We start from the raw sequence: 24586 nt of genomic DNA, 5'->3' as shown, positions 1-24586 counted from the left end.
AATTACTTCTTCGTAATTAGTACCTCGTTTACTGCGTGCTCTAGCGTTTTATTAAGAGTTATTAGGAATTAAAGGCTCGAGAACCTCCGCGGTATATATAAGCGCTCGTAAAGAGGACTATAGATTATATAGAGCCGTTTATAACCTAGTTATTATATCCCCTTTTTTACCCCTACCCCCGAGCTCGCGCAAGGGGGTTATTTTAAGGGTTAGTAATAACGATAAGACTATATTAGCCTCTTTAGCCTTATTTACTATACCCTAGAGTATATTTATCGGTTACTTAGCGTCCTAAATAATTAAAAATCTAATAATAATACTATCCTTAACTATAGAGTTATTTTAAGTACTAATATTTCCGAAGTCTAGATCTACTTCCCCGAGTGCTTAAATTAACTTATTATTAGTATTAAAGAGTTCTTATATCTCTTAGATTACTAAATTTGCTTACTTACCTACGATAGCTTATTCCTCGTGTGCGGGATTATAAAAGACTTCTTTATTAAACCTAATATTCTTTATAATAAATACTTACTTAAGCGCGGGCACTTAGACCCTATATAGGTTATGCGTTTTTAGTATATATTTAACTAGGTATCTTATATACCCGCGGGGAAGTATTTTAAACTCCTTTCGATATATACCCCTTTTACGATCCCTATAAAGAGGGTATGCTTAGTAGCTATATATATAGAGGTTACTAAGATACGGGGTAACCGGTTTAGAATCCCATACTTAGTAACCCGTTTATTACTAGCGTTAATACCGCTTCTACTAGTTAATTTCTATTATAATAGGCGAATCTCCTTTATTAGCCTCCCATAGGGTAATATTATAAATAAAGATTGCTATTAGTACTATTTTATTCTATAAATTCGTAGGGAGGTTTATAAAAAGGCGTATTTTATAAGCTTTAGTAATTACGAATTAACCTACTCTTTTAGCGTTACTTACGGGTTCCTTTATATATAAAAGTAGAAGTTCTATTCTAATTCTTAGCTCGCTATACTACGTCTTATATACGTATCTAACGTTTATAGTTAGGAGAGCGGTCTTATTATTACTTCTAAAGAAGTAAATTAGAGTCCCTTTTTAATAATAAATCGCTACTTCGAGGCTTTATAGTATAAAAAGCACTTCCTCCTCTATTTTTATCCTTAAAAAGAACCCCCTAAGCTGCTTATTATATTTATTAAAAGCTATAAGTATATATTATCGTTTACTAAGAGATAGTTCGAAGTAGAAGAGATCTTAGTATATATAGTACTATAGCCGTAAGGCTCTTTTCGAGGGTAGTCCTCTTAAGATTATTATTTTAGCTTTGGATAATATATATACTTTATACTTAACTTATAATAGAGGTTTAATACGTATACCTCGAGTTTTATATAGTAATTAACGAAGAGTATTAGGTCCGAGATAACTTGTTCTAAGGTATTAGAAGAGCGCGCTATTAAACCTCTTATAGGTACGTTAATATAAGCGACGGAATTTTCTATAGTTAACTAGTAGTATAATACTAGCTAGGCTCTATAGGATACGCTTAAGGTTTATAAAAAAAGGATAGGATTAGAGGAGCTTATATTCGAGGAAGACTAGATTGTTTTTTTAAATAAGCTACTTTTTAATAGTGCTTTTATAAAGCGTTCCCTATTATAAAGTATAATTTAGACCGTAGTACTAGAGTACGCTTCTATTTAGTAAAGTCTCTAAGACTATATTAATATAAAATCCCTCGATATAAGCGACGTTCTAAAGCTTTAAATCGTAGGTTCCTTTTTTTTTAAGTCTATCTAGGACGCCCTTTATAATACGAGTACTACGTATAGTAATAAGTAGTATAGTAGTTCCTAATTTAATATAGTCTTTATTATTTAATAGTACGTAACTCTCGGGTTTAAATAGGCTCTTATCGTTAATTAGATATATTACTCTATAGCTATTTATTACCGTACTCTAAGAAAGGGGGTGAGTACTACTTATAGGGGTGCTAAAGATTGCGTTTATCTCTAAGTCCTAACTCTTTATAAATATAGTAATTATATAGCCCTCGTCCTAGTTTATTAATAAGCTCGCTATAAGTTAGTTAGAGGATCTTTTTAAAAACTTAGGTTTCTTAAGGGTTCTATCGTTTTTTAACTAATTAGTTTTTTTAAGCTCACCGTAGAGTGATTTTTACTTACTTAATTTAATAGCGGCGAGGACTTCCTCTATATAGCTCCTTAGTATTCGCATTAGTAACCTATTAGCGTTTCGGCCTATAAGTGCCTATTCTAATTTTCGGCATGCCATAGGGCGCTATAAGTATGCGCGATTATAAGGGTATATAACGTTACTTTTATTATTTACGTTATTAACTAAGTTAGAGCGTTTAGTAAAAGTAGAATAAGCCCCTCTTTAACCTAAAGGTCGTTTAGTATATACGTCCTAGGTTACTAAGCTAAATATATATATAATCTCTTCGAGGGTCCTCGTATACGTTCCGAAGGCTATTAATTTACTAAAGGTCTTATATATACGTTAGCCCTATATAAGGTTAAGTCTAGACTTAACCGTAACTAAGAAGTTAAGTATAGCGATCTCTTTACTAATTTTTAGAATATTATACGTTTTAGCTCGGAAGTAAGCGGATTACTACTCTTTATATTAGTATTAAGGATTAATTCCGGTCCTCGCTTTATTAAGGGCTTATTAGTATTCCTCTCGAACCGCATTCCTTATTATTAGTTCGGGGGGCGTAAATTCCTACTTTAAATATCTAACGATTCGCTATATACTAAACTTAGCGCCGTTCTTAATAGCTTTTTAAAATACGTATTCGTATAGTATAGCGTTAACTAATTTTATTAATTACTAAGCGAGGACTTTAATATACGTATTAATAATATTACGTTCGTAAGCTATAAGTTACTCGTATTTAGTATCGAGCTCTTATTATTTCTAAATACTCTCGAGCGTATAGATCCTCTTTACGGGTACGGTATAAGGATAGATTTATTTACGTAAAGTAGGTAGCATAGCTAGCTTTATAAAAAGAAACCTAGCTTAGTTCTATAAGTTACTTATATTTAAAAAAGTCGAAAGGTTCGTACTAAGAGTTATATTTAGAAGCTATTAATAAAGGATTTCTTAGTTTTTTTAGTCGTTCTTAAATACCTTATAACGGGCCTAGTAGGCTCGTAGTTCTTTCTTATTACGGGTCGCGACTAATTATTTAAATTCTAAGGGCAAAGTAAGCGCTATAGAGGGGTCGAGGAATACGTTAAAATCTAGAGCGTCTAGGTCGACGTACTTCTAGACCCCAATGCCCTTATTTATAGTATAAAGTATATTAAACTATTTAATCTAACTATTGTAGCTAGTTAGTTTAGCTTAGGCTAAAGTAGGTATAAGTAAGTCGGTTATTTTAAAAAGATCGTAAGAATCGTATTAATAAGTACGTTATTATAGTATAGGGTCTTAACTAAAAGCTAGGCTTATAATTATTACGAGTTATAGTACGTAGTAATAAGTATACGGAGTATAATAAAAGTAGCTTAATTATTAAAGTAGAAATAGATAAAAGGAGAAGGTCTATATATACGATATCTGAGATAGACACGTGATTTAGCACGTGACGGGCACTTTGTGAGGTGCGATTACTATCCCTGTTACGTGACAACTTTCGATGAGGTTTGAGGTAATCATCCAGTCTTTGGTAGCAATACTAGCCAGTGCGAAAAGACAGCTATTGCTCATTTATTGCACGTAATTGTCTTCACATATGCGTCGCTCCTAAGCAGCCATACTGAGACTTCTGACACTTTGATATACCTCCATAGCCTAAGACATGGGTTAAAAACAGAGTCAAGGACACCTCAGCAAGAACAGCGTCCAGTAAGCCATCGCGGCCTTCAGACCAGACAACATAAGCAAAGGTATGAGTGAGCGAGACAAAGGAAGCTCGGTCGCCTGGCTGACCATTTTGACCAACAGGCTGCGGCTGTGCCGTCACCTTGATCGGTGCAGCAAAGTTGCGTCCACTGTCAAAAGATACCGTCGAGGAGACATCGAGGATAGATGACGAATTAGTGCGCCACATGACACCAAGGAGGCCATTCGGACCAAAGTCGAAGGCAGGGCGCTGCGCATTAGGAGTCTGAATAACGGCCGGACCTGTGAATCTTTCACCTGCGGTATCTATGATATAAAACTCCAGCGTGAAGTCGCGTGGAACCATAAGCGCGAAACGACCCGTTGAGGTAGGGTCTGCGGACACCCACGGCGTCGGATCACTAGGAAGACCAATGCCAGACTTCGCCAGCATCGGGCCGGTGCCGTTTGCCACGAAGTTGCCTCGGCTATCAGTCAAGGGAAATGTCTCCTATGTTACGCCCTTGTCATGGCGCTCGTACATCTCTGGGTGTCCTTTCGAGCCCTCCGCAGCCGAAGCCAGAATGCTGTCGTGAACTACAATAGATCTGCCGGGAAATCCGCAGATTGGAGGCGGGTCTGGAATCTGATAGTCCAGGCAAACATCCACGGGACCGGGGATTTGATTGACAGCAGCCCAGGTCTTGCCACCGTCTGAGCTGGCAGACACAGCTGCTGGGTATTCCTAAGATGATGCACCATTTGCGTACACCTTTCCCGTAGCCACGTCGATCCGCAGCTTCTTCGCACCTTGCATATGAAGCGGTGTCACAGATGGACGCTCCACGTTTTGACTCCTTCAATGAGCTTGGACAACTGGGGATGAGCGGCAGTGTTATTTCTCAAGCCGGAGAAGACTTGGTTGTTGAGGAGATAGAACGCCCCATTCGCGTCGGCAAAAACCTGTGGCTCGCCACACTTCGGCGCGGCACCTGAGGGGTAATCCGCTGTGGTGTTATTCCAGGTGATTCCGCAGTCGAGCGTATAGGTCAGAAAGCAACCCCCAACGGGCTCAAGTTCAGGTAGAGGATGGAAGCGTGTCGACACGAAGTCAATATTGTTGGGGTTTGTGGGGTTGACGGCGACGACCGGTTGGCCCTCGCGGGAGGCGGTGTTTCTAGTCATGTTCATCTCGCGGATTGACGACGCTCGCGGTTCGAGGAGTCGTAAACTGCTACTGCGAACCGCTGAATTGGTGCCAAGGCTACCAAAAGCAAAGGCCTGCAACGGAGTAGATAGAACTGAAAGTCCAATCAAAGTCTGGCCGAACAGGAGGAACATTCGAAGAAGACGATTGGTTCGACATCCTCGCAGCGTGCTGGTTCTAGGCCAATGACTGCCTGGGGACATGGTTGTTCGAGCCATGACGATGTCGCCTGAAAGGGTGGAAAAAATTGAAAGCGAAGAAAGCTTTGATTTTGCTTTTCGAGAAAACAAAGCTGCGAGCGAATGCTTCGAGGAAGTGTATCGAACGTGGCTCATGAGAAACCTGTTTGCCTTGGAGAGGGAGTATTTGTACTACATCGATATATACGTTCCAGTTTATGTCGATGTTAATTTGTATGGTGCTTGATTTGGGTGCGTGCCTCTCACAACATACCTTACAGTTTCAATCTCGCATTTCGCATTTCGCATCTCGCATTCCACACTTGGCATTGTAATCCCTGCCAAGCCAAGCTCGACTTTGCCACGTCCGCCTCCAATACGGTAGTTTGCATAGGCCTGCAGAGGCGATGCTAGTGTTGGTATCCCTATCACAGGGATATTGGTTGATTGGTTCGAACCGTGGGTTGACGAAGTAGGTCAATTGACTATATAATCTGCTACGTAGGTGTAAAAGGGAGGTTCCAACCGTAGGTTGGGCAGGCTGCGATAATCGGAAGTAGGGCCCGTAATTGGCCCCTGCGCGGTCTGCCGTACGTCGAGGTCGAATTGGACTTCCAATCCGACAGCTAGGCTGTTAGAGTGACCATAAGAAAACGACGGGGATGATTTCGCAAATCACCTAGAGGATGGAAGTTCTACTGAAACTAGGTATCTTTGGCCTGTAACTACCGGACCAGCTGTAGTCTTCCGGATCAAACGCCGGCAAGGCGCCGGCCGCCATAAGTTAGACTGGTCGGCCCTGGACCGGCTGCCCAACTGAATACCCGCTCGACGCTCCGGGAGCCTTATTCGTTCGCTCTCACCTCAAAAGACAGCATTCGCCAGGCATGCATATGTCGAATATGAGCATGAAGGACCCAGAAACATAGAGAACAGCCGCCACCACACCATTTCTCTGACTACCTTACATGGGATCAAGGCGGTTGGCGACTGATTTTCGAATCAAATGGAACACCTCCGTTCAAGTATTTGGCTTGGACGGCCAAAGCGGTGAATAAGAGAGGCTGTACACGGTGTGTTAGGTAGTATGTAGTCTTTGACATATCGCCATTCATCTAGTAAGACCTCTGAAAGATGCGGAGTGTTTATTAGTCTTCATTATAACTGTCGGATTAGAAGTCTAATTCGACCGCGGCATACAGCCGACTGCGCAGGGGCTAATTAGGGGCCCTATTTATAATTATCGTAGCTAGCCTAACCTACGGTTAGAACCTCCTTTTTATACTTACTACGCAAATATTTATATAGTTTAATTAATCTCTTTATTAATTACGGTTCGAACTAATTACTTTATAATAAGGATACTAATACTAATTAGTAGTTAAATTCTATTATTATAGATTAGTAAGGTATTTTGCTACGCAAAAGAGATAACCTTTTAAAACTATATAAAATAAGAGATTTATATTAATTAACTTTATAAAAGTAGATAAAAAAAGAAGCGATTCTTAAATACTATACAGAATTAAGTAATCGTAGCCCTTTATTACTTACGAGAGGTCGACGTTTATTACGTTAAAATACGTTAATTAATAAAATTATTTAAGTAACTAGCCTTTTACTGTTACCCCGAGTAGCTTTTTTACTAAACGACTTTTCTATAGCCGGCCTACGATTAGAAATTAATTAGTTAAATTAATAAAAGAAAATACCTACGCGACGACTACCTACCTAATTAATTAGTATAACGAACGAGCTTAATAATATAATATAAAAAAGTACCGCGCAATTAAAAAAAGGGATTTTTAAATATAAATATTCTTATTTAGTAATAAAAGTAATTTTATAGGAATTATTAAGCTAAGAAATCTATAGTATATAAAAAAGTCTATTACTACGAGGATCTTATAGGTACGACTTTAAGCCCGTAATTTAAATAACCTCTTCGTAGCTCCTTTAACTACCCCCCGGGTATTACTTAGGAATATAGTATAAAAGACGGTTTAATAAAAAAAGAGGGGATTTAGAGGTCCTAATAATATCGAGTTAAGAATATTATAGATCTCGGAGATTAACTTAAGAAAAAAGTAGCTACTTTAAAATAGTCTTACGACCTCCCGCTAGAGTTATTATTAGCTTAAGAAAAGGCTAAAAAAACGAGGATTTAAAAAAAAAAAAAAGAATCTTTTAGAAGGCTACTAAAGGGCTTTTTTTTATATTAGTTCTTAGCGCGAAATTACGAATTTTAAAAAATTAACTAAATAATAAAAGGGATCGTTAGTAAGCGATAATTACCTAGTTATAATTAAATTATAAAAAAAACTATTTAAAAGATATAAAATAGGGTATTAAGAGGCTATAAAAAATAAGATTTCTAAAGTATTTAACCCTACTACGTACGAGTAATAAGTAGGTATTTTTAGAAAGTTTTTAAAATCTACGATTTTATAAAAAAGAGGGCTTAACTTTATTAACTATACTTAATAGCTTATATAGTTCCTAATAGCCTATATAGCTCCTCTACGAGCCGCCCGGCGTTTATTTTTAACTATTTTTATAAAATATTACTTAAGAAGAGGTAGGTTAAAAAAGGAAGCTATTTAGAAATTATAGAGAGCACGAGGCTTAGGAGGCTAGAAGTATATAGGATAGCGGAAATTAGTAACTAATAAAAATCCCGAGACTAATTATTATATTTTTTTATAATAATATAAACGTTTATTATTATTATTATAAAAAAGAACTACTAAAAACCTACCCTTTTATATTAAATAAAAAAGAGGATTATAATAAGTATAAAAGCTAGCGATTTAAAAGGGTAATAGTAATTACTAAAAATAATAAAAATAAGAGTAGTAGCGAGATAGTAAGAGGAAGTAAGAATCTCCTAGACCTTAATAAATTCGTTAAATAGTAAAAGTACGGATTTACTATAACTAATACGCGGATTAAATATATCCTTATTAAGATTAAATATACTAGCGATTACTAATATAAATATAAGCTAGAGTACGACCCTTAGTAAGTTAAGGTAAAAAAAAAGAGGACGAAACCCGATCTTAAATAGAATCCTAATCCCTTATAAATAAGTAAATATTAACTTAGATTATTAGGGGATATAAATATATAAAATTGCGGATTAGCCTAACGGTAAGTAAATTAACGTAGTATTAATCTATTTAACTAAGGTTTATAAGAAAAAGGGGCTACAGGGGTAACCCCTATTTTACGAGATTATAAACGACCTTAGGTATTAACTAGATAAATAGTTCGCGAGTGCAAGCTTAGGGATTACGAAAGTAGTTAATAAATTCCTTTATAAGCGAGGGGTATTACTAACGTAATTATAATCGCAAGAGCTATATAAAATATTAGTAACAATAATTATAAAAGAGGAATTCGTATTATAGAACTAGGTATAGGTTAATAGAGCGTATAATTACTTTAATAAATTTAAAAAAAGGGTAAACGACTTAGATTTCCTCTTTATAATTACTAACAGAAATCTATTATTATAAAAGGATATACCGGGGTAAAATATAGTATTAGAAGTATAATAATTAATAATTTTATCTATTTCGATTTATAACTCGTTACTATTATTAATATAGAATTCGGCGCTAATTGGCTAATAAAAAAGGAGGTAGACGACCCGAAGTTACTAATAATACGTAGTAACGTAAGGATCGTATATAAATACCGAAAATTTAGTAATAAATACGAGGTAATTTATAGACTTTAAAAAGATCTTTTTAAAAGAGAAATTATACTCTAGGGGGAAGTATAAGGTTTTATAAAAAACCCTAATAATATTTTATAATTATTATAAAAAGGTTAGAATTAGGGAGCACTAGTACTATTTAATAATCAATATCGTACTTATAAGTAAAGCCTCTAATTACTATTACGAAGCGGTACGTAATCTTAATCGAAACGACTTTTTTAGTATAATTAATGTAATCCGAAGCCGCTTCGAGACTTATAATAAGAACCTAGAGCTCCTATTTAAGCTACGAGCGATTTCTTTTATATTTATAACTAGGATAATAGAGGGTAAATTATAAGTAGAGATCCTTAAAAAGCTTATTAATTAAATCGATAAGTTAATAAAAACCTAGCTAAATAAGGGGATAAACGAGCGGAAAGTCGGATATTTTTATACCGCAATTTAGCGTATACTAAAAGTAAAAATAACCTTATACTAAGTATTTAAAAACTACGAGACGCTCTACTTAAGGCTAAGATCTAGTTTTAATATGAAGGCGAGAATATTATACTAAACTTATTTTTAAGTATACGACGGCCCTTATTAATAATATTAGGTCGATTAAACGTATAATAAGAAAGGAAAAGAGGCTAGATACGGTAATTACTAATAAGGAGGCCTAGATTCGTTAAATAAGTAGAGATTTAACTTATAAGTAGGGTAATAGAAGAGGTAATACTATATTTATAAAAAGGATAGATATTAATTAAGTAACTACTCTAAAAAAGAGCATACTAAATTATATAAATAGTATAAAAAGTTAAGGGTAGTAAATAATAAAACTAGCCCTCGTCGGTTTAACTAATTTTTTATTATATATAAGGGTAGATCTGGGGGTATAAAACCTAGCGACGGTAGTTAAAATAGCGGCTTAAAATATAGACTCCTTATAAGAGATTTAGAAAATAAAGAAGATCTTATTCCCTATATTAATAAATTAGATTATAATAAAATCAACGATATTAATTACTCTTTTTTTACCCCGTTAGCCTTTAGAGAATATACGAGGCTAGACGAATAGAGGGTAGTAAAAGCTCTTAATAAATAGGTTTTTATTTATAAATAGTAAGAAAAGGTCCCTTAGATAACGGATATAAAAACGGCTAAAAGGGCGAATTTAATAACGCCAAAGCCTATTTTTTTAATAATTAAGGAGAAGACGCTATTTCTCTTAATATTTAAAAAAAAAGAATATAGTACTAAGTAAATCTAAGGGTATCTAGAGGGGTCCTTTTTATATTACTTAGATCCCTCGAATACTAAGCTCGTATAAGTATTCTATATAAATAAAAAGTACGGCTTAAATAATTTCTATAAGATTATCTTAAATACTAGGGTATTATAATAGTTAATTAGAGGAAAAGGGTAATTTTAGGCACTATAAAAGATCGTATTAGTAACGCTTAATATATTAATAGCGGGTATTATAAGGATTAGTTTCGGCCTAAGTAAGGAAATCGTCGCCCTAAGTACTATAAAAATAGAGACGTACTTCGGAACGATAACTTTCTATATTTTACTTATTAATACCCTATTTCTCTTATATTTAAAAAACATAGATTAACTAGGTATTATATTTAATAATACGAAGAATAGAATTTTTAGTAATAAGTACTTCGAGATAGTCGAACGACGATAGGGGTATACGTTTATAAAGCTTATTAACGATACGAAGTTAATTAATTACTTAACGGAAAGTAAGCTTAGAAAACTATACTAGAGATTTAGGTACCTATTAGTTACGAGGCTATATAACCTCTTAAAATAATTAAGTAATAATAATATCGAAATAGGGGCGCTAGAGTAGTTAATAAAAGTATATTATTAATACTAAATAAATACGCAGAGCCTACGCAAATTTAAGTTTAAATTGCGTAATAAGCTTAATTTTAACTAAGAAATCGTTATTAATATCTTCTATTTAAATAGTCGGCTAGTATTATATATAATCGACGTAGCTATATCTTTTTAAATAAGGCAATTCCTCTAGGATTTATAAATAAAGATAGTATAAGTAGCCTTACGAAAAAGCTAGATCGATATATACTAAGGACTACTAAACGGTATTAGAACCGACGCTAATACTAGCTTTAAGTTAGTAAAATTTAAGGATAATACGACGGCCTATAATATCTAGCTAAAAGTCGTACCCGTTAAAGCGTACTATAGTATTAGAAAAATAAAAAAGGTATACTAATAATTAAAAAGGGCGTTTAAAATTATTAAAAAAGAAAATCCGGATTTTATTAATAACGAATACCTCTAGATAGTACTTAAATACTATAATAATACTATGGGGCTTAACGGACTTATATTAACGCTATTAGTATTTAGAGTATATTTAAGAACGACCTTAGCCTTACTACCGTTACTAAGTATAAGCTAACGAGCCTAAGTAGTTAAAAAAGTAATATAAGTATTGCGCGAGGTAAGTATAAAAAAGTAAGTTAACGAGGTAATTATTACGTATAATAGGCCCGATATAGAGGGTAATCTAGATATACTACTAAATTTAGATATATAAATATAGCGCGAAATTACTTAATAATAAGCTAGGCTATATAAGTTAATTTCTATTAACGAGCGCTCTTATATAGTTACGAGAGATCGTAACTAGCTACTCGAAGTATTAATTATAGTAGTTAGACCGTACTATATAGATCTTAACGAGGTAATTTCTAACCTATAAAAAGAAAAAGAGCTAGAGAAAACTATATAACCTATAATAGAGGTATAGGAAATTATCCTTAATAAAATCGTTATAATAGTATTAATAAACGACGAGGAAGAGGAAATTGTTAAAAGGGTATTAATATTACTAGCGAGACGTCGTAAAAGACTACGATAGTAAGCCCTAACGTAGTAATTCATTATTAGTAACGAAGTAATTAATACCTTTTATATAATAAAAAAGAAAGCCGATTTCGAGCTAGTAGTTAAACTACGTAAAGAAGGCATAATTATAACTATTAAAAAGCCGTATAAGGGATTAGATCTTATTAAAGTAGACACTCTTTATAATCGAGGGGTCTATCGATTTATCTTATATAACTTAGAAAAATATATAAACCTCCGTATATTTAAATTACGAATAGTTCGTAAGATTAAAAAGAAAAGAACACCCTAGCTATACGAGAAGTTTAGATATATAATTTAGGGGTATAGTAACGTTAAAAAGGCGACGTTACTTATATAATTACCTATTATATAATGCTATAGCTAACGATTAATAATAGTATTAATAGTATTGCTATAGAAAAAGGGATATGAGATTTAGAGCTATAATATTACCTAGGCCTATACCTAATTAGCTATAGGGCTTATAAAAAAAATCCTAACCTATTTACTAAAAGAAATAGCTAGTAAGTACCTAAAAAGTATAATTATTAAAGTGCTTAAGCTATTATATAGGCTCGTAAAATCGGGTACCTATTAGTAAGCTACCTATTATAATTTTTATATTAATTAATTATTAATAATTACTTCTATGTACGACCCGTACTTACTAGTCGTAGAGTACGAAGGCGATTAATTTAAAATCGTTAGAATATAGACTAACGATATATTAGGCCTATTTAATATTAATTTTATAAAAAAAGAGGATAAGGAGCTTTAAAAAGCGGGCTTCGTAGTAAAGCTAAAAGAGGTCCTTATAATAAATACCCCCTTAGTATTTAATAATAGGATTCTTATAATTAAAAAGGAAACTATTATTTTTTAATAAAAGGGGTAGGGCGAGAAGATTAACCTCGTTAATTTAAACGTAATTAATATTAAAAAGCGGTATAAAACTAAGCTTATATAAGGGGTATATATTATAAGTATTTATTAGCCCGAGGTAATTTTTAATTATGCTAGGGTAGTATAAGTTATAAATTTAACTAAACGAGACGTCGAGGTACTTAATAAGTAGCTTAAGTAGTAGTAAATAAATCTCGATCGAGGTCTTATTTATTACTTAATCGACCTTACGATTAGTAAGCTCTACGTCTTTATTAATAGGTTATTTACGAATAATAACGACCTTACTTTATAATTAAAGTATATTATTATCCTAGTTAACGAGAGTATAAGTAAGAGTAAATTTACTATATATAGTAATATAATTTACTACTTATTAATTAAAAATAAGTAAGTAACGAGAAGTATATTAGTATCGGAGGTTTATAATATAATTAATAGCGTTAACCTCTCTTATATAATTTTAATAACGCTAAGGAAAATTACTAATTAAATTAGCCTTCTACTTATTCTAACGGTTATTTATACTAATTCTTATTTATTATACGAATACTTTATTAAATTAAGAACGATAATAAAAAAAAGGCTTATAATCGATATTATAGCCCTTAGGTAATTATATAAAAAGCGCGAGATACTCGAGATCTATTAGATTAATAATAAAGATAACTTCGTAAACGCTTTTATAAAAGTAGTACTAAATAAGGGATTAAAGTAATTCGTAAGTAGTAAAAAAGTTATTATACGAATAGAGGGATAGGTTATATAAAAAAAGTAAAGAAAAGGGGGAAAAAGAGACGATATAATAAACGGGCCTGAGGTCGAATTATATTTCTAACCGTAGTAATTAAATTAATAAAAAAAAGAGAAAGTTAGTATTAAATTAGAAATCTAATTCGACCGCGGTATATAGCCGACTACGTAGGGGCTAATTAAGGGCCCTATTTACGATTATTATAACTAGCTTAACTTATAGTTAGAACCTCTTTTTTATACTTACTACGTAGATATTTATATAGTTTAATTGATCTCTTCGTTAACTACGGTTCGAACTAACTACCCTATAATAGGGATACTAATAGTAACTCCACACCTCCCAGAATCCTCTACTACAATCATGGTTGATCGAAATTCTCCATGTTGTTTAAGAAGTTTTTATAATACTTAAATCACTATTGTGCTGTTAAGGATGGTCTGTTTGAGAGACTCACAACACTGCATGTTGCCAACACTGGACATAACACATCGCTCAGCCATGGCTTCCCGAAGATCAGCCCGTTTATTTCATCAAGAAGGCTTGCGTCTTACCAACACACCAGGCAATACCACGCTAGAGTGTCTTCCAATCGAGATCTTCCTTTTGATTGCCGAGATGATGGTATATGATGCCGAGACCTCTGCTCAGCCACTGACCTGGAATGCGACTTATGATTCTCGGGACAAACGCCCTAAGCTCGAGCTCAACCGCCGCCAACGACGTCTCGCATTGCTACGCTTCAGAATGATCCGAGACGTATCCCAGATCAACAAGCTTTTCAGGCACGTTGTGTTGAAAGTCTTCCGACCAGACTTTGAAGTCTTCCACCGTGGCCGAGCAATCGCTCTCGCTGTAGTGCTACTAGATATCGATGCCTTTGCTTCATGCCATGCGGTCATCTACCAGCGATCAAGACTAGGTGTTGCCTCTTTCATTGCACAATTGACCGAATTGCAGCCTGAGTTCCAGAACATTCATCTAAGGATGCGACCCCACTCCTTTGTGTATGCTTTTACTGGTGGACACGGCTCCAGATACTGCAATCCCATGGCGGAACTTCTTGCGCTCAAAGACATCACTCTTGACGAGGACTGCAGGACCCCGGAATCTCTGCGACTCAACCGGCTTTACAGGATGTTGAACCCCATTCCACGCAACGCGAAGAGACTTCAAGTCATGGAGAAGTCTCTGGGACCCCAATTCTACACACTCTGGATGCCGTACTTTAACCCGCGAGGCGTGCGTATGTTCGTGAACTTTTGCGACACACCGAAAACACAGTTCGAGCTAGTTTCTACCTTACGGGGCCTGCGAATTCGAGGAGTGTAGCGAGGCTGGATAGCAAGACGCACCATTGGCTCAGCGTTGAGTCAGAACGATGTACCAGCTGGGGGTTTATGGATGTCTTCGACATTGGCTAGGGGCTACTCTATCGGGATGGGCGGTGGATGTTGAAGGTGTCAGATTAGCCCAGACACCTTAGAGACGCTGGCGGTGACCTTGGTCGGCTTTTAGCATTGGTACCACTACATACTTATTGAACCCAGACCTGACGTATGCTTTTCCATTAATCTGGGTTATCGGCTGGTCTTTTGCTGTTGTGTTTTCTTTAGTAGTCGCATTATTCTTACTTGGCCCGATTGCTATGACTTAATCTCAGTCGAACACTTTTTCTCTTCTTGGTCAATGAACACTTAGATATGGGGGCATGCATTCTTCGGGCTGGAAATGTCCAGGCAGTAAGTTAGGTTTACGTTCAATGAGATGCAGCAGATCAAAGCAAGATAAGTGTGGATGAGAGCTGTGAGTGCTCAGTTATATTCAAGATCGCATGTACTGTCCACCATCTTCCCGACATTTGAGGGGCCACCTTACTCAGAAGACAAAGTTCGCGGCCACACCCTTGACCAAGTTCTGGGCGAGAAGCTTATGGATAGCCAGGCCGGCGTGATAGTTGTCGGCCCAGATGCAATCACTGGAGCCGTAGCAGGTAGCATCCTTGGCGCCGTATTGCGCAAAGTTCTCGACAACGGTGTCGAACGAGGGCTTGGTGTCAAAGACGAGACCCTTGACGCCGCTGTTGGCGGACTTGAAGGTGGCGAGGCGGGTCTCGAGGGCGGCGTTGTACGAGGTGATGTCGGAGCGCAGGCGGGCCAGGTCGGTCTCGGACTGGCCGATCATGGCAGGAATCTGGTCAGAGAAGGCTGGCAGAGGTGTGTTAGGACCAAACAAGTTGAAGAGGAGGTTGGTTTCGGGAAGTAACGTACGAGGCACGGAGAGCAGGACAAAGTTCTTCAGACCGTCATCGGCAAGAGTCTGAAGGAGCTCAAAGTAGCGGTCCATAATCTTGGTGACGGGTGCAGACACCTTATCCCAGAACGGCTCACCGACATCGTTGATGCCGATCCAGACAGCGACGAGGGCGTTGTTCTTGTTGACGACGCTTGACACGTACTGCTTGTACTGGTCGACCTGGTCGTCGACGCAGTACTGGGCATAAGTGTCGACGATATCCTTATCGGTGGTGGCGCCGGTCACGGCAAAGTCGTAGGTCAAGATGGTGGATGTGTTGAGAGTGCTTGTGAGATGGCCGACCCAGTTCAGACCGCTAGAGGTGGTCTGGCCGGGCAGGGAGGGGTTGCCGAGCGGGTTTCCGGCAGCCGGGAGGGTGCCGCCGGGCCAGAAGCCGACAGTGGAGTAAGAGTCGCCGCTACAGGCAGGGCATCCGAGTCAGATGGAGCTCTCTTCCTCTCTTATCATTCCGCAGATATGGATGAACGGAACGGGTAGCATGCGGGTGACTTACAAGACAATCAGGTTCTTGGAACTGTTGGTCTGTCTCGGGAAGACGGCCGGGGTGGGACTGGCAAAGGACAGGGACAGGCCGGCTGCCAGGGAAAGGGCTTGGGTGAAGGACTTCATTTTGGGCCAGGGATTGTAACGTTATGTACCAGCAAAATATCAACAATGAGAAGAGTAGTAAATAGGAAGAATGAGAAGCGAATGAGAGGTTGAGAGACCGTGCAGGGAACACCAACGAGAGACGGGACGACTGTGAATAGTACAGGTAAACAGTTCGGACGGCCGGCTCGCGTGGGACGCGCGGTGCTTTACATATTATACCAGCGGCTTGGCTCCCCCTTCCAATCCATTGACCAAGAGCAAGAGAGTTCGGCACCAAGGGGCTTTTGATCAAAAAGACTTCGTCACTCTGCGTTTGCAGTACATTGAATTCCCCATACTCCGCCAACGTTCCTTTCAATGCGATTGGTGGAACTCCCAGTTGAAGCTCGGGCCTGGGCGGTGCAAATTCCAAAAGGGGCGAGATTGCAGGCGCTCCGCTGGGGCATGCGGGGCCGAAGCGCGCCATCTGGCTCCTTTTTGGTGTTTGAACTCGACAGATGTTGCGGTTAGCCGCTGCATCTCGGTCTCTATTTGGTCTGCTGGTGCCGCTGACTTTTGTGGTCCGGATCCGGCAGGTTTCCTATTTGGACGAGTTGCCAGCTTGAGGTTGTTAAACTTCAAAAGGCTTTGGCGCGAGTTGAAGAGACAAAACATATGCTCATCCCCGCGTTGGAGTCACCATCTTTAAGTTTCAATTTCAGCACATTAGTCCCCACAACGCTGAGCGAAACTTCCTTCAGGCATCTGCATAACTCCAGATCAAAGTACCTTATGTGATGGAGATTCGATGTTCGCAACCTGATGAAGATAATGCAGTGGAAAAGTTTTGCAGTTTTGCGAAAAGTGTTGCAGTTTTTTATTTCGCTAAACTCCTGGACCCTATTGATGTACGAAGAAAGGAAAATAGAGTGACTTCTACACCCTACAACAGGGTTCCTCCGTGGTCATCTAGAACGCGGGGTTGGCATTCTCCAACAACTGCACAAAGTACTCTTGGAACCAAGTTCCGGCTTCCGGGGCCGGAATCACAGAGGATGCAGAGCTGCACTTCTCATCATAGCGAGCCGCAGTCGAATCGCTCGTACCATCAGCTTCACCGCCGGGCTTGACCCAGACAAAGGCATCCAGTGTATCGATACCAGTCTTGACGTTCGGTCTCGTGCCGAAGCCAGTCTCCTTGATGTTGCACCAGTCACCCCAAATCTGGCGTCCGGTCGGCTGCTTGCCGCTGCGGCCCTGGTCGACGAGGTAGTTTGCCGGGTACCCAGCCTCCTTGAGGAACGGCGTCAACGCGGCATGGAACTTGGACTCGTCCCACTGCTTGTTGCTCTCTGCGTAGGCGGGGGCGCTCGTCAGGTTCCAGCCGTTGTAGTTTGACACGTTTGTGACCAAGCCACGAACTGCCTTGGGAGAACCGGCCTTCTTGTATAGTTCGCTATAAAGCTCGGCAGTAGGCTTCAGGTTCGCTTCCCAGCCCAACCATCCTGCATGGCCCGCATCCACGTAGATTGCGACGTTGTCGAGGTTGAGGGTCTTGAAGGCGTAGTCGGTGCCCTCCTTGTACGCATCGGCTGCGCCAGTGCACTTCGCCACGTTCATGTTAGTGATGAGATTGGCCAATCCATCGGGTTCTGCCCGTCATCAGCATACCATAGACGTAAAGCCCCAGATAACGTCCCAGGAACTTACCATAGACGAAGACTTGGCGAACATCCGAGTACTCCTTGGCGAGCGCGGCAATAGGATCGATGTACTCTTTCTTGTACTTCTCAACACCGCCGTCGGCAATCACGAGCTCGCCTGCGGAGGCCTTGGCAGAGCAGTCACGGTCCGGAAAGTTGTAGATGACATAGGTGCCAGCGTACGGCGGGTTGGCGCCCTCCTGGTTCAGCTTACGGATCTGCGCCAGAGTGCTGTTAATCAGACTAATCTTCTCGCGTGTATCACTGCGCTTATCAGCAGACGCTCGTAAAGTATGATGGCCCTAGGGCCTGGCTCTGAACACTAACAGCCATGCGAATGTGGGCACCTCGGCGACCTTGGCTGCCTTCGCTGCGAGATCTCCGGTGAGCTTTGGGACGGCGAGGTTCGTGATCTCATCTGTGTAGTAGGGGTTGGGGAAGAGTTGTCTGTCCGCCAGCGGGTTTCCTTCGTACGATGCGACGTCGCGCAGCTTGAGGGGAGTAGCCAGTGCCGCGGGCGCAAGCGCTGCAGCGAGCAAAAGGTGTGCGACAACCATCTTCAAATAATGAGCGTGGAAATGGGGGGAATGAGAAAAGAATGTAAGACCCAAATAAATGGTGCGTGATGAGCTATCGTACCGGCGACTTACAGCGAGATGGACATATCTCCCTTCTTATACATCACCAGCTATTGCGCCAAGCTGGGTACTTAATCTTCAACTCCGGAGTTTGTTATTGAATCACGCCAGTAAAGCAAGGTCCAAGGGTTCCGAAAACGCATCGGTCCTTCATCTTAGAGGCGAATCCCCCAGATGTCGGGACAATCGCAGAGGTTCTCCGTGCCGAGCTTTCTGAGTTTCTGAGGTTACTTTTTCGGCCGTGTGAGATACACTGCGGCCGGGGCTCGCCCGGCGGGGATGATGCTTGGAACGCGGCCCAGTGCATTGGCGCCGAGCCGTTAGGACCTGGCGAGTTTTCTGGATTGGGCAAACTTTGGGGTTTGCTGCACAAAGCTGGACAGGCGGGCAGCCTAGGCTACGAAGATCGTACGGAGAGTTTGGCTCCGAAAGACCACGTGAAGTCGGCTCATCCTCCTCAACAGTCAGGGGTGCCGGCAATGCTGGCCGCTCATGTTCTCGAATCTCTCCAGTCTCCGCATGGTTCGGATGACAATATTCGACTAGGGAATTTACTGGACTCGAAAGGGTGAATTTGGGGGCCGCCAGATTGATTAAGGGGAGAATTGCCTCCAGGCAAGGTGACCTGTTTCAGAAGAATGCCCTTGTTCAAGATGAGATAACTTTGTTAGTTGGAGAAAACCTTCTTTGCTAGAATAAGGTGAGGGGAGGGAGAATCATCTATTCTAGCGCCCTGATTGTGGGGGCTGCCACGGCACTTGACTCAATGACGGATGGCTACGTAGCATCTTTGATGTGGAAGAGTTGAGCCTAAATAGTCCGCCAAATAACTCTGAAGAGGTAGCGCCATATTGAGGGCGTTTGACCCCTCTCAACTAAGAATCGCAGAGTTGAGCTGATGTTGAGCTCGTCAACGTGTGCCACATCATTCATCTTATAATAGTTGCTCTCTTGGAGGAGTCAACTTGTGTATGGATACGATCGTTCTGTTTCTTTGCTTTTTCCAGGGTCCTACATCAGATCGCCTCCCTGTTCGGATGACTTGCCCATATTTCCCCTTCCTGATCGACAAAACGGCACGAGCGCACAGGTCGCACCTCATGCCGTGCGGTCTACTTTTGGCACCGGGAGTGCCAGGGAAACGTCCAGCCAGCAACTCGTGATTGCAGTTGAAGGTGCCTTGTTCACGCGGCTTGATATTGACATAGACCCGTTGTTAAAGGGCATGCTTTTGAGAAGCAGACTACGCGAATCGGCGCGGTGCTGACAATGAACACTTGTAAGACCATCAAGCACAACCGATGCCTCAGAGCGCCTCGCTAACGCTCAAGGGCCAAGAGAAATTTGCACACGTTGCTTTGATGATAGATATCGATGCCTCACATAACCCAGAAGCGAATGTAACGTAAAAGCAAAAATGACACGCACAACAGGGCTCTCGCTTTTTCAGATGTCCTAAGAAAACTCTTGGATCATGCATTGAACTCGATAGCCGTACATGGATCGACTTCACCATGACATTGAGTGAAAGAGCAATGGAACGAAATTCGGGCTTATCGATAAGCATCGGACCCGCATGGAGGACTCGGTCGTCAATGTCCTCAAACTGGTGAAAGCGGAGGGTGGGCGGGCCTTTTACAATGATGATTCTGATAGTTCAAAGCAGCACCCAAAACTACAGGATACAGAAACGAGCTAAGTTTTGTGTAATCGGTTAGAAGAGCTCGTAAATCAGACTCAAGATTTTATCGACTTCTTCAACGTAGAGAGGTAAATAGCGAGTTTGCCCAGATCAAAGAAACTTTTGATTACAACTTCCTCGGTAAAAAAGTTGCAACTGTTGGTTGAATTTTGTTTTCCGTGCGCTTCAAGTTAGCAGCTAACAACTTCTTGAGTCTCGATTCAATCGTGCGATCCTGCGGGATTCCTTGAACATTGAACGAATTGGGCTGAAATCTTCATCCCACGGTCACACCAGTCAACTGGGCAATACAAGTAGATGCGTTGATGATGACTTCTCCGCGGTGACTGACGTGGCAAATGGTTGCTTACTGAGATCCAGGAAGAATAAGAAGCAAAGTGGACTGAATCGGAAATGAAATGGGAATATGGCCTTGTCTCGCCACGTTTTGCCTCTTGAAAGACTTGATTCCCCTGGTTGCCATTCGCTCAAGCCAGGGCATGGCGTGGACGACTGACCACTTGAAAGGAGCACAAATCGGGCTATGGAAGGTGACCGAGCCCATGGTGCCGGACCATTGCCTTACCAAGATCACCGGCCACCAAGTGGAAATGTTCTGCATCATCCCGCCGGTGGTACATTCACTTTGTCAAGTTTTTCTACGGTCCTTTGTGATTCGTTCGTTCGCTGGGCTAGCTCAATGTTAGTCCCGGAGTTCCGCACCAGGCCCCTCTCCGCCGGCCGAGTTTACTTACCTACGATGGGAAAAGATAAGATGATCGGATCCATCTGATTAGATTTGGCAAAAGACAGGGCCCATTTAGCGCTGCTCCTTCGAGGCTCACTACAGTCTACCACGAATTTTTGTGCATTTGTGACCAGATCCGTAAGTACATAGTTCCAAATAATCTCGAGTTAGACACACCACCAGCATCGTGGGTCCCGATGATCCCTGCCTCCCCTGTTCAACGGCGGCTGCGAATTCTCTAGTTTTGGGCCAGATTTTTATTTTGCCCAAAGTGCCAAGTCATACAGCTAGCCGGAACAGCACGGCAGGTATCGTAGTGAAGTCCATCTAAGGACGGTTGCTAGCTCATACGAGACTACATATACATATACCCCCAATGACTCTTGCCACAAAATCTAGTACTACCTCAATTCTCATCCGAACAGACCTTCATCTCTCATTCATCCAGCCCAGGTCGCGTGCTGCGATTCGCGAATCCTCAATATGAGTAACACCAAAGAGTCGGGCGTCTTGTCAGACGACGTCCACATTCCCAAAGATGGCACAATCTCCCCCTCAACAGATCGTGAAGAGCCTCAAATTTCTTCTGTCGGGGAGATCCTACAATCCCAAGGTGTCACTCGCATGGAGGCAGTCTACCGCGAAGCCAAACAGAACCGCATCTCCCTCTACCTCGTCGGACTTTCCGTCCTCGTCTGCGCCTGGGCCTACTCCCTTGATAGCTCGACAACCTCCTACTACAGCATCGACGCCTCGTCCTACTACAAACAGCACTCATCCGTACTATCGACCCTCTCGATCGCCACGAGCATTATCTCGGCTGTCTCGAAGCCCTTCATTGCCAAGATTTCTGACATCACATCACGCCCGTACACTTACATCGTCACTCTGCTTTTCTACGTCATCGGATACGTTATCGCCGCCTCGAGCACATCAATCTCAGCCTACGTCGTGGGCGAAGTCTTCGTCTCCATCGGTTCTTCCGGCCTCGACCTCACCAACGATATCATCGTCGCTGACCTTACCCCCTTGGAATGGCGTGGCTTCGTCAGCTCTTTGCTCTCGGCCCCCTTTATCGTCAACACCTGGTTCGCCGGCAAGATCGTTGACGCGATGCAAGCTCGGAATCAATGGAGATGGGGATATGGCATGTTTGCCATCATCATGCCCGCCGCTCTCGGCCCTGCGATCGCAACGCTATTGTACCTCGACAGGAAGGCGAAAAAGGACGGCATCGTCAACCTCGCCTCTTCGAATGCGGCGCGGCGTGCTGCGAGAGAGATGGCTGATGAGAAGGGGTATGATGGACCGCGTGGTGCTATTGTGGCTCCAGCCGCTGACCCTGCTGGCACTTGGATGGAAGGCCTCAAGCGCAACTTGGTCGAGATCGATGCGCTTGGTCTGATACTCTTGGGCTTCGGCTGGAGTTTGCTGCTCTTGCCATTCAGTCTCAAGACCTATGCCGAACATGGTTGGAGAAATCAGTCGCTCATTGCCATGATGGTAGTGGGAGGCATCTTGCTCATTGCGTATGTGATTTATGAGATCAAGTGGGCCAAGGTACCAAGCGCACCTCGTAGACTGGTCATGAACAAGACATTCTTGATGGCCATTGTCATCGACTCTTTCTATATGTGTAAGTACCAGCCGCCAGTCCCTTTTGGAGATCAATTATGTTCATTTTGCTAACAACATCACTCAGTGGCTGGCAACATGCGCGGATTGTACTGGTCATCTTACGTCTATATTGCGAAGCCTTGGTCCTCGCAAGATTGGGTGTACTACAACAACACGCTAACACTTGCGCTCTGCATCTTTGGCATGGTCGCAGGTCTGCTTCAGCGGTGGACTCACCGTTACAAGATGCTGCAGATTTTCGGCCTCTGCATCAAGATCGTCGGAATAGGCATCATGATCGATGGCCCTCGAGCCACCAACTCCACCGCCCCGATGGTTATCTCACTGATCATGGTCGGTGCTGGCGGTGCGTTCTCGGTCGTCGGCTCTCGTGTTGCATCTCAGGCTTCCGTGCCGCACCAAGACGTTGCGCTAGCCATCGCCTTGCTTTCCCTATGGTCAAAGATTGGCAGCTCCATTGGCAGTGCCATTGTTGCTGTCATCTGGGCTGACAAGATGCCCAAGCTCTTGCGCGAATACCTCCCCGCAACCGCGACTGACAAGGACGTCAAAACCCTGTTCGGTAGCGTCCGCACTATTCGCACCAAGTACGCCTTCGATGACCCGATGAGACAGGGCGCTATCGAGGCGTACCGTCGCACCTTGTACTACTGCCTGGTGCCAGCTTTAGCTCTCGCATTCGTTCCCCTTATTGCTGCGCTCTTCCAGACCAATTTCTATCTGGGTAAGCAGCAAAACGCTGTCACCAACGTTGGAAACGATGGCCAAGTTTTGAAAGAGGAAGACCGCAACCCGGAGGCTTTACCGCCACCAAAAACCAAGACGGAGGCTTTCTTGAGGTTCTGGGCTGGACACAAATGATGACAATGCGCCTGTAGGGATTCTCATAACTGAGGCTATGAGACTGTATGAAAATCATCCCGAATATTATTCTTCCGCCCACGAAACCACAATTCAATACTTCAGATGTTCAATCAGATGTGGAAAAGCTGCTTCCCAATGTGCTCCAATACTTGAGCCGTTGGAACCCCCTGTTAATTGTGCTGTTTCCCGAACCCTTGTCAATGTAAGCACGGATAGAGTACCAACGCCAAGTCGCAGACTCTTGCTTCTAGAACATCGGTCTGACACAATCAGCTGCTTTTGTCTCTTGTCTGACAAGGCCAAGCCTTAGCAATAGGTTGCCAAGGACAGAATGCGTGGTCAGAAAGCTTGGGCAAATAGGGCAAGCTCATCTACAATATGCACAAGCGTTGCAGTCGCCCTAGTCTTAAGCGTTGCCAACACGCGGGTAGGATTTGACAAATAACCCTTTTCCGCCACTATGGATTGAGTCTTTACTGGAGAGCCTTGATCATTGTCGACCAATCTCATCCAGCCGGTTCTCGCTTGTCCAACTCAAGCTTTCCAACATGGCGCAAATCCTCGCCCTCATTGGGTTATGAAGGCAATTGTGGAGGGGCGCCTTCGCCCGACTAGATCGTTGTGCAACCGCCCACGTGCCGTTCGAAGCTTTGGGGGCGTCCCAGCCGCCCGGCGCTAGCTGCTGTTGGTAGAATGCGCCCGTATCGATGCACAGCAATTGGTGTCTGTTTTACCCAGTCTGCCTAGTCGCCCTGGAATGAAGCGATTCCGGGGCTGAATCGGCGGTTGATCATAAGGCAAAGAGGACGGGAAACTCGCATGACGTGGCCCGGAGTCTCACAAAAGCCCAAGGAGATAAAGCTTGCTCAAGTCCAAAACTACTACCTTCATCTCGAATTTGCATAATAGGAGCCCAACTATACAATGGC

At 41.5% G+C, this 24586-nt stretch overlaps 6 protein-coding genes across 6 annotated transcripts; 3 read left to right on the top strand and 3 right to left on the bottom strand.

Moving 5' to 3' along the window:
- Positions 1 to 3336: 3336 nt before the first annotated feature.
- On the bottom strand, positions 3337 to 5193 carry CLUP02_13226 (uncharacterized protein; the record flags this gene model as incomplete). Its single annotated transcript, XM_049292169.1, has 4 exons — positions 3337 to 3345; positions 3857 to 4340; positions 4395 to 4597; positions 4693 to 5193. 4 exons carry the CDS (start codon positions 5191 to 5193, stop codon positions 3337 to 3339), a joined length of 1197 nt encoding a protein of 398 aa, XP_049149315.1.
- A 5216-nt stretch (positions 5194 to 10409) lies between these two features.
- CLUP02_13225 (uncharacterized protein) lies at positions 10410 to 10568 on the top strand (the record flags this gene model as incomplete). The annotated part of the gene is made up of 1 exon (XM_049292168.1): positions 10410 to 10568. A coding segment is annotated over one exon (159 nt), but the record flags the coding sequence as incomplete, so codon positions are not given.
- Positions 10569 to 14000: 3432 nt separating this feature from the next.
- CLUP02_13224 (uncharacterized protein) lies at positions 14001 to 14831 on the top strand (the record flags this gene model as incomplete). The annotated part of the gene is made up of 1 exon (XM_049292167.1): positions 14001 to 14831. The coding sequence occupies one exon, from the start codon at positions 14001 to 14003 to the stop codon at positions 14829 to 14831; it is 831 nt and encodes a 276-aa protein (XP_049149313.1).
- Positions 14832 to 15377: 546 nt separating this feature from the next.
- On the bottom strand, positions 15378 to 16424 carry CLUP02_13223 (GDSL-like Lipase/Acylhydrolase; the record flags this gene model as incomplete). Its single annotated transcript, XM_049292166.1, has 2 exons — positions 15378 to 16212; positions 16309 to 16424. The coding sequence occupies 2 exons, from the start codon at positions 16422 to 16424 to the stop codon at positions 15378 to 15380; spliced, it is 951 nt and encodes a 316-aa protein (XP_049149312.1).
- Positions 16425 to 17354: 930 nt separating this feature from the next.
- Positions 17355 to 18645, bottom strand: CLUP02_13222 (glycosyl hydrolase family 6; the record flags this gene model as incomplete). Its single annotated transcript, XM_049292165.1, has 3 exons — positions 17355 to 18037; positions 18096 to 18352; positions 18416 to 18645. 3 exons carry the CDS (start codon positions 18643 to 18645, stop codon positions 17355 to 17357), a joined length of 1170 nt encoding a protein of 389 aa, XP_049149311.1.
- A 2993-nt stretch (positions 18646 to 21638) lies between these two features.
- On the top strand, positions 21639 to 23654 carry CLUP02_13221 (uncharacterized protein; the record flags this gene model as incomplete). The annotated part of the gene is made up of 2 exons (XM_049292164.1): positions 21639 to 22791; positions 22858 to 23654. 2 exons carry the CDS (start codon positions 21639 to 21641, stop codon positions 23652 to 23654), a joined length of 1950 nt encoding a protein of 649 aa, XP_049149310.1.
- Between the last annotated feature and the right edge of the window lie 932 nt (positions 23655 to 24586).

This window comes from Colletotrichum lupini, chromosome 7 (assembly GCF_023278565.1).
Source record: "Colletotrichum lupini chromosome 7, complete sequence".
Lineage (NCBI taxonomy): Eukaryota > Fungi > Ascomycota > Sordariomycetes > Glomerellales > Glomerellaceae > Colletotrichum > Colletotrichum lupini.
Note: the sequence above shows the minus strand (reverse complement) of the source record. Positions and strands in the feature narration are given on the sequence as shown.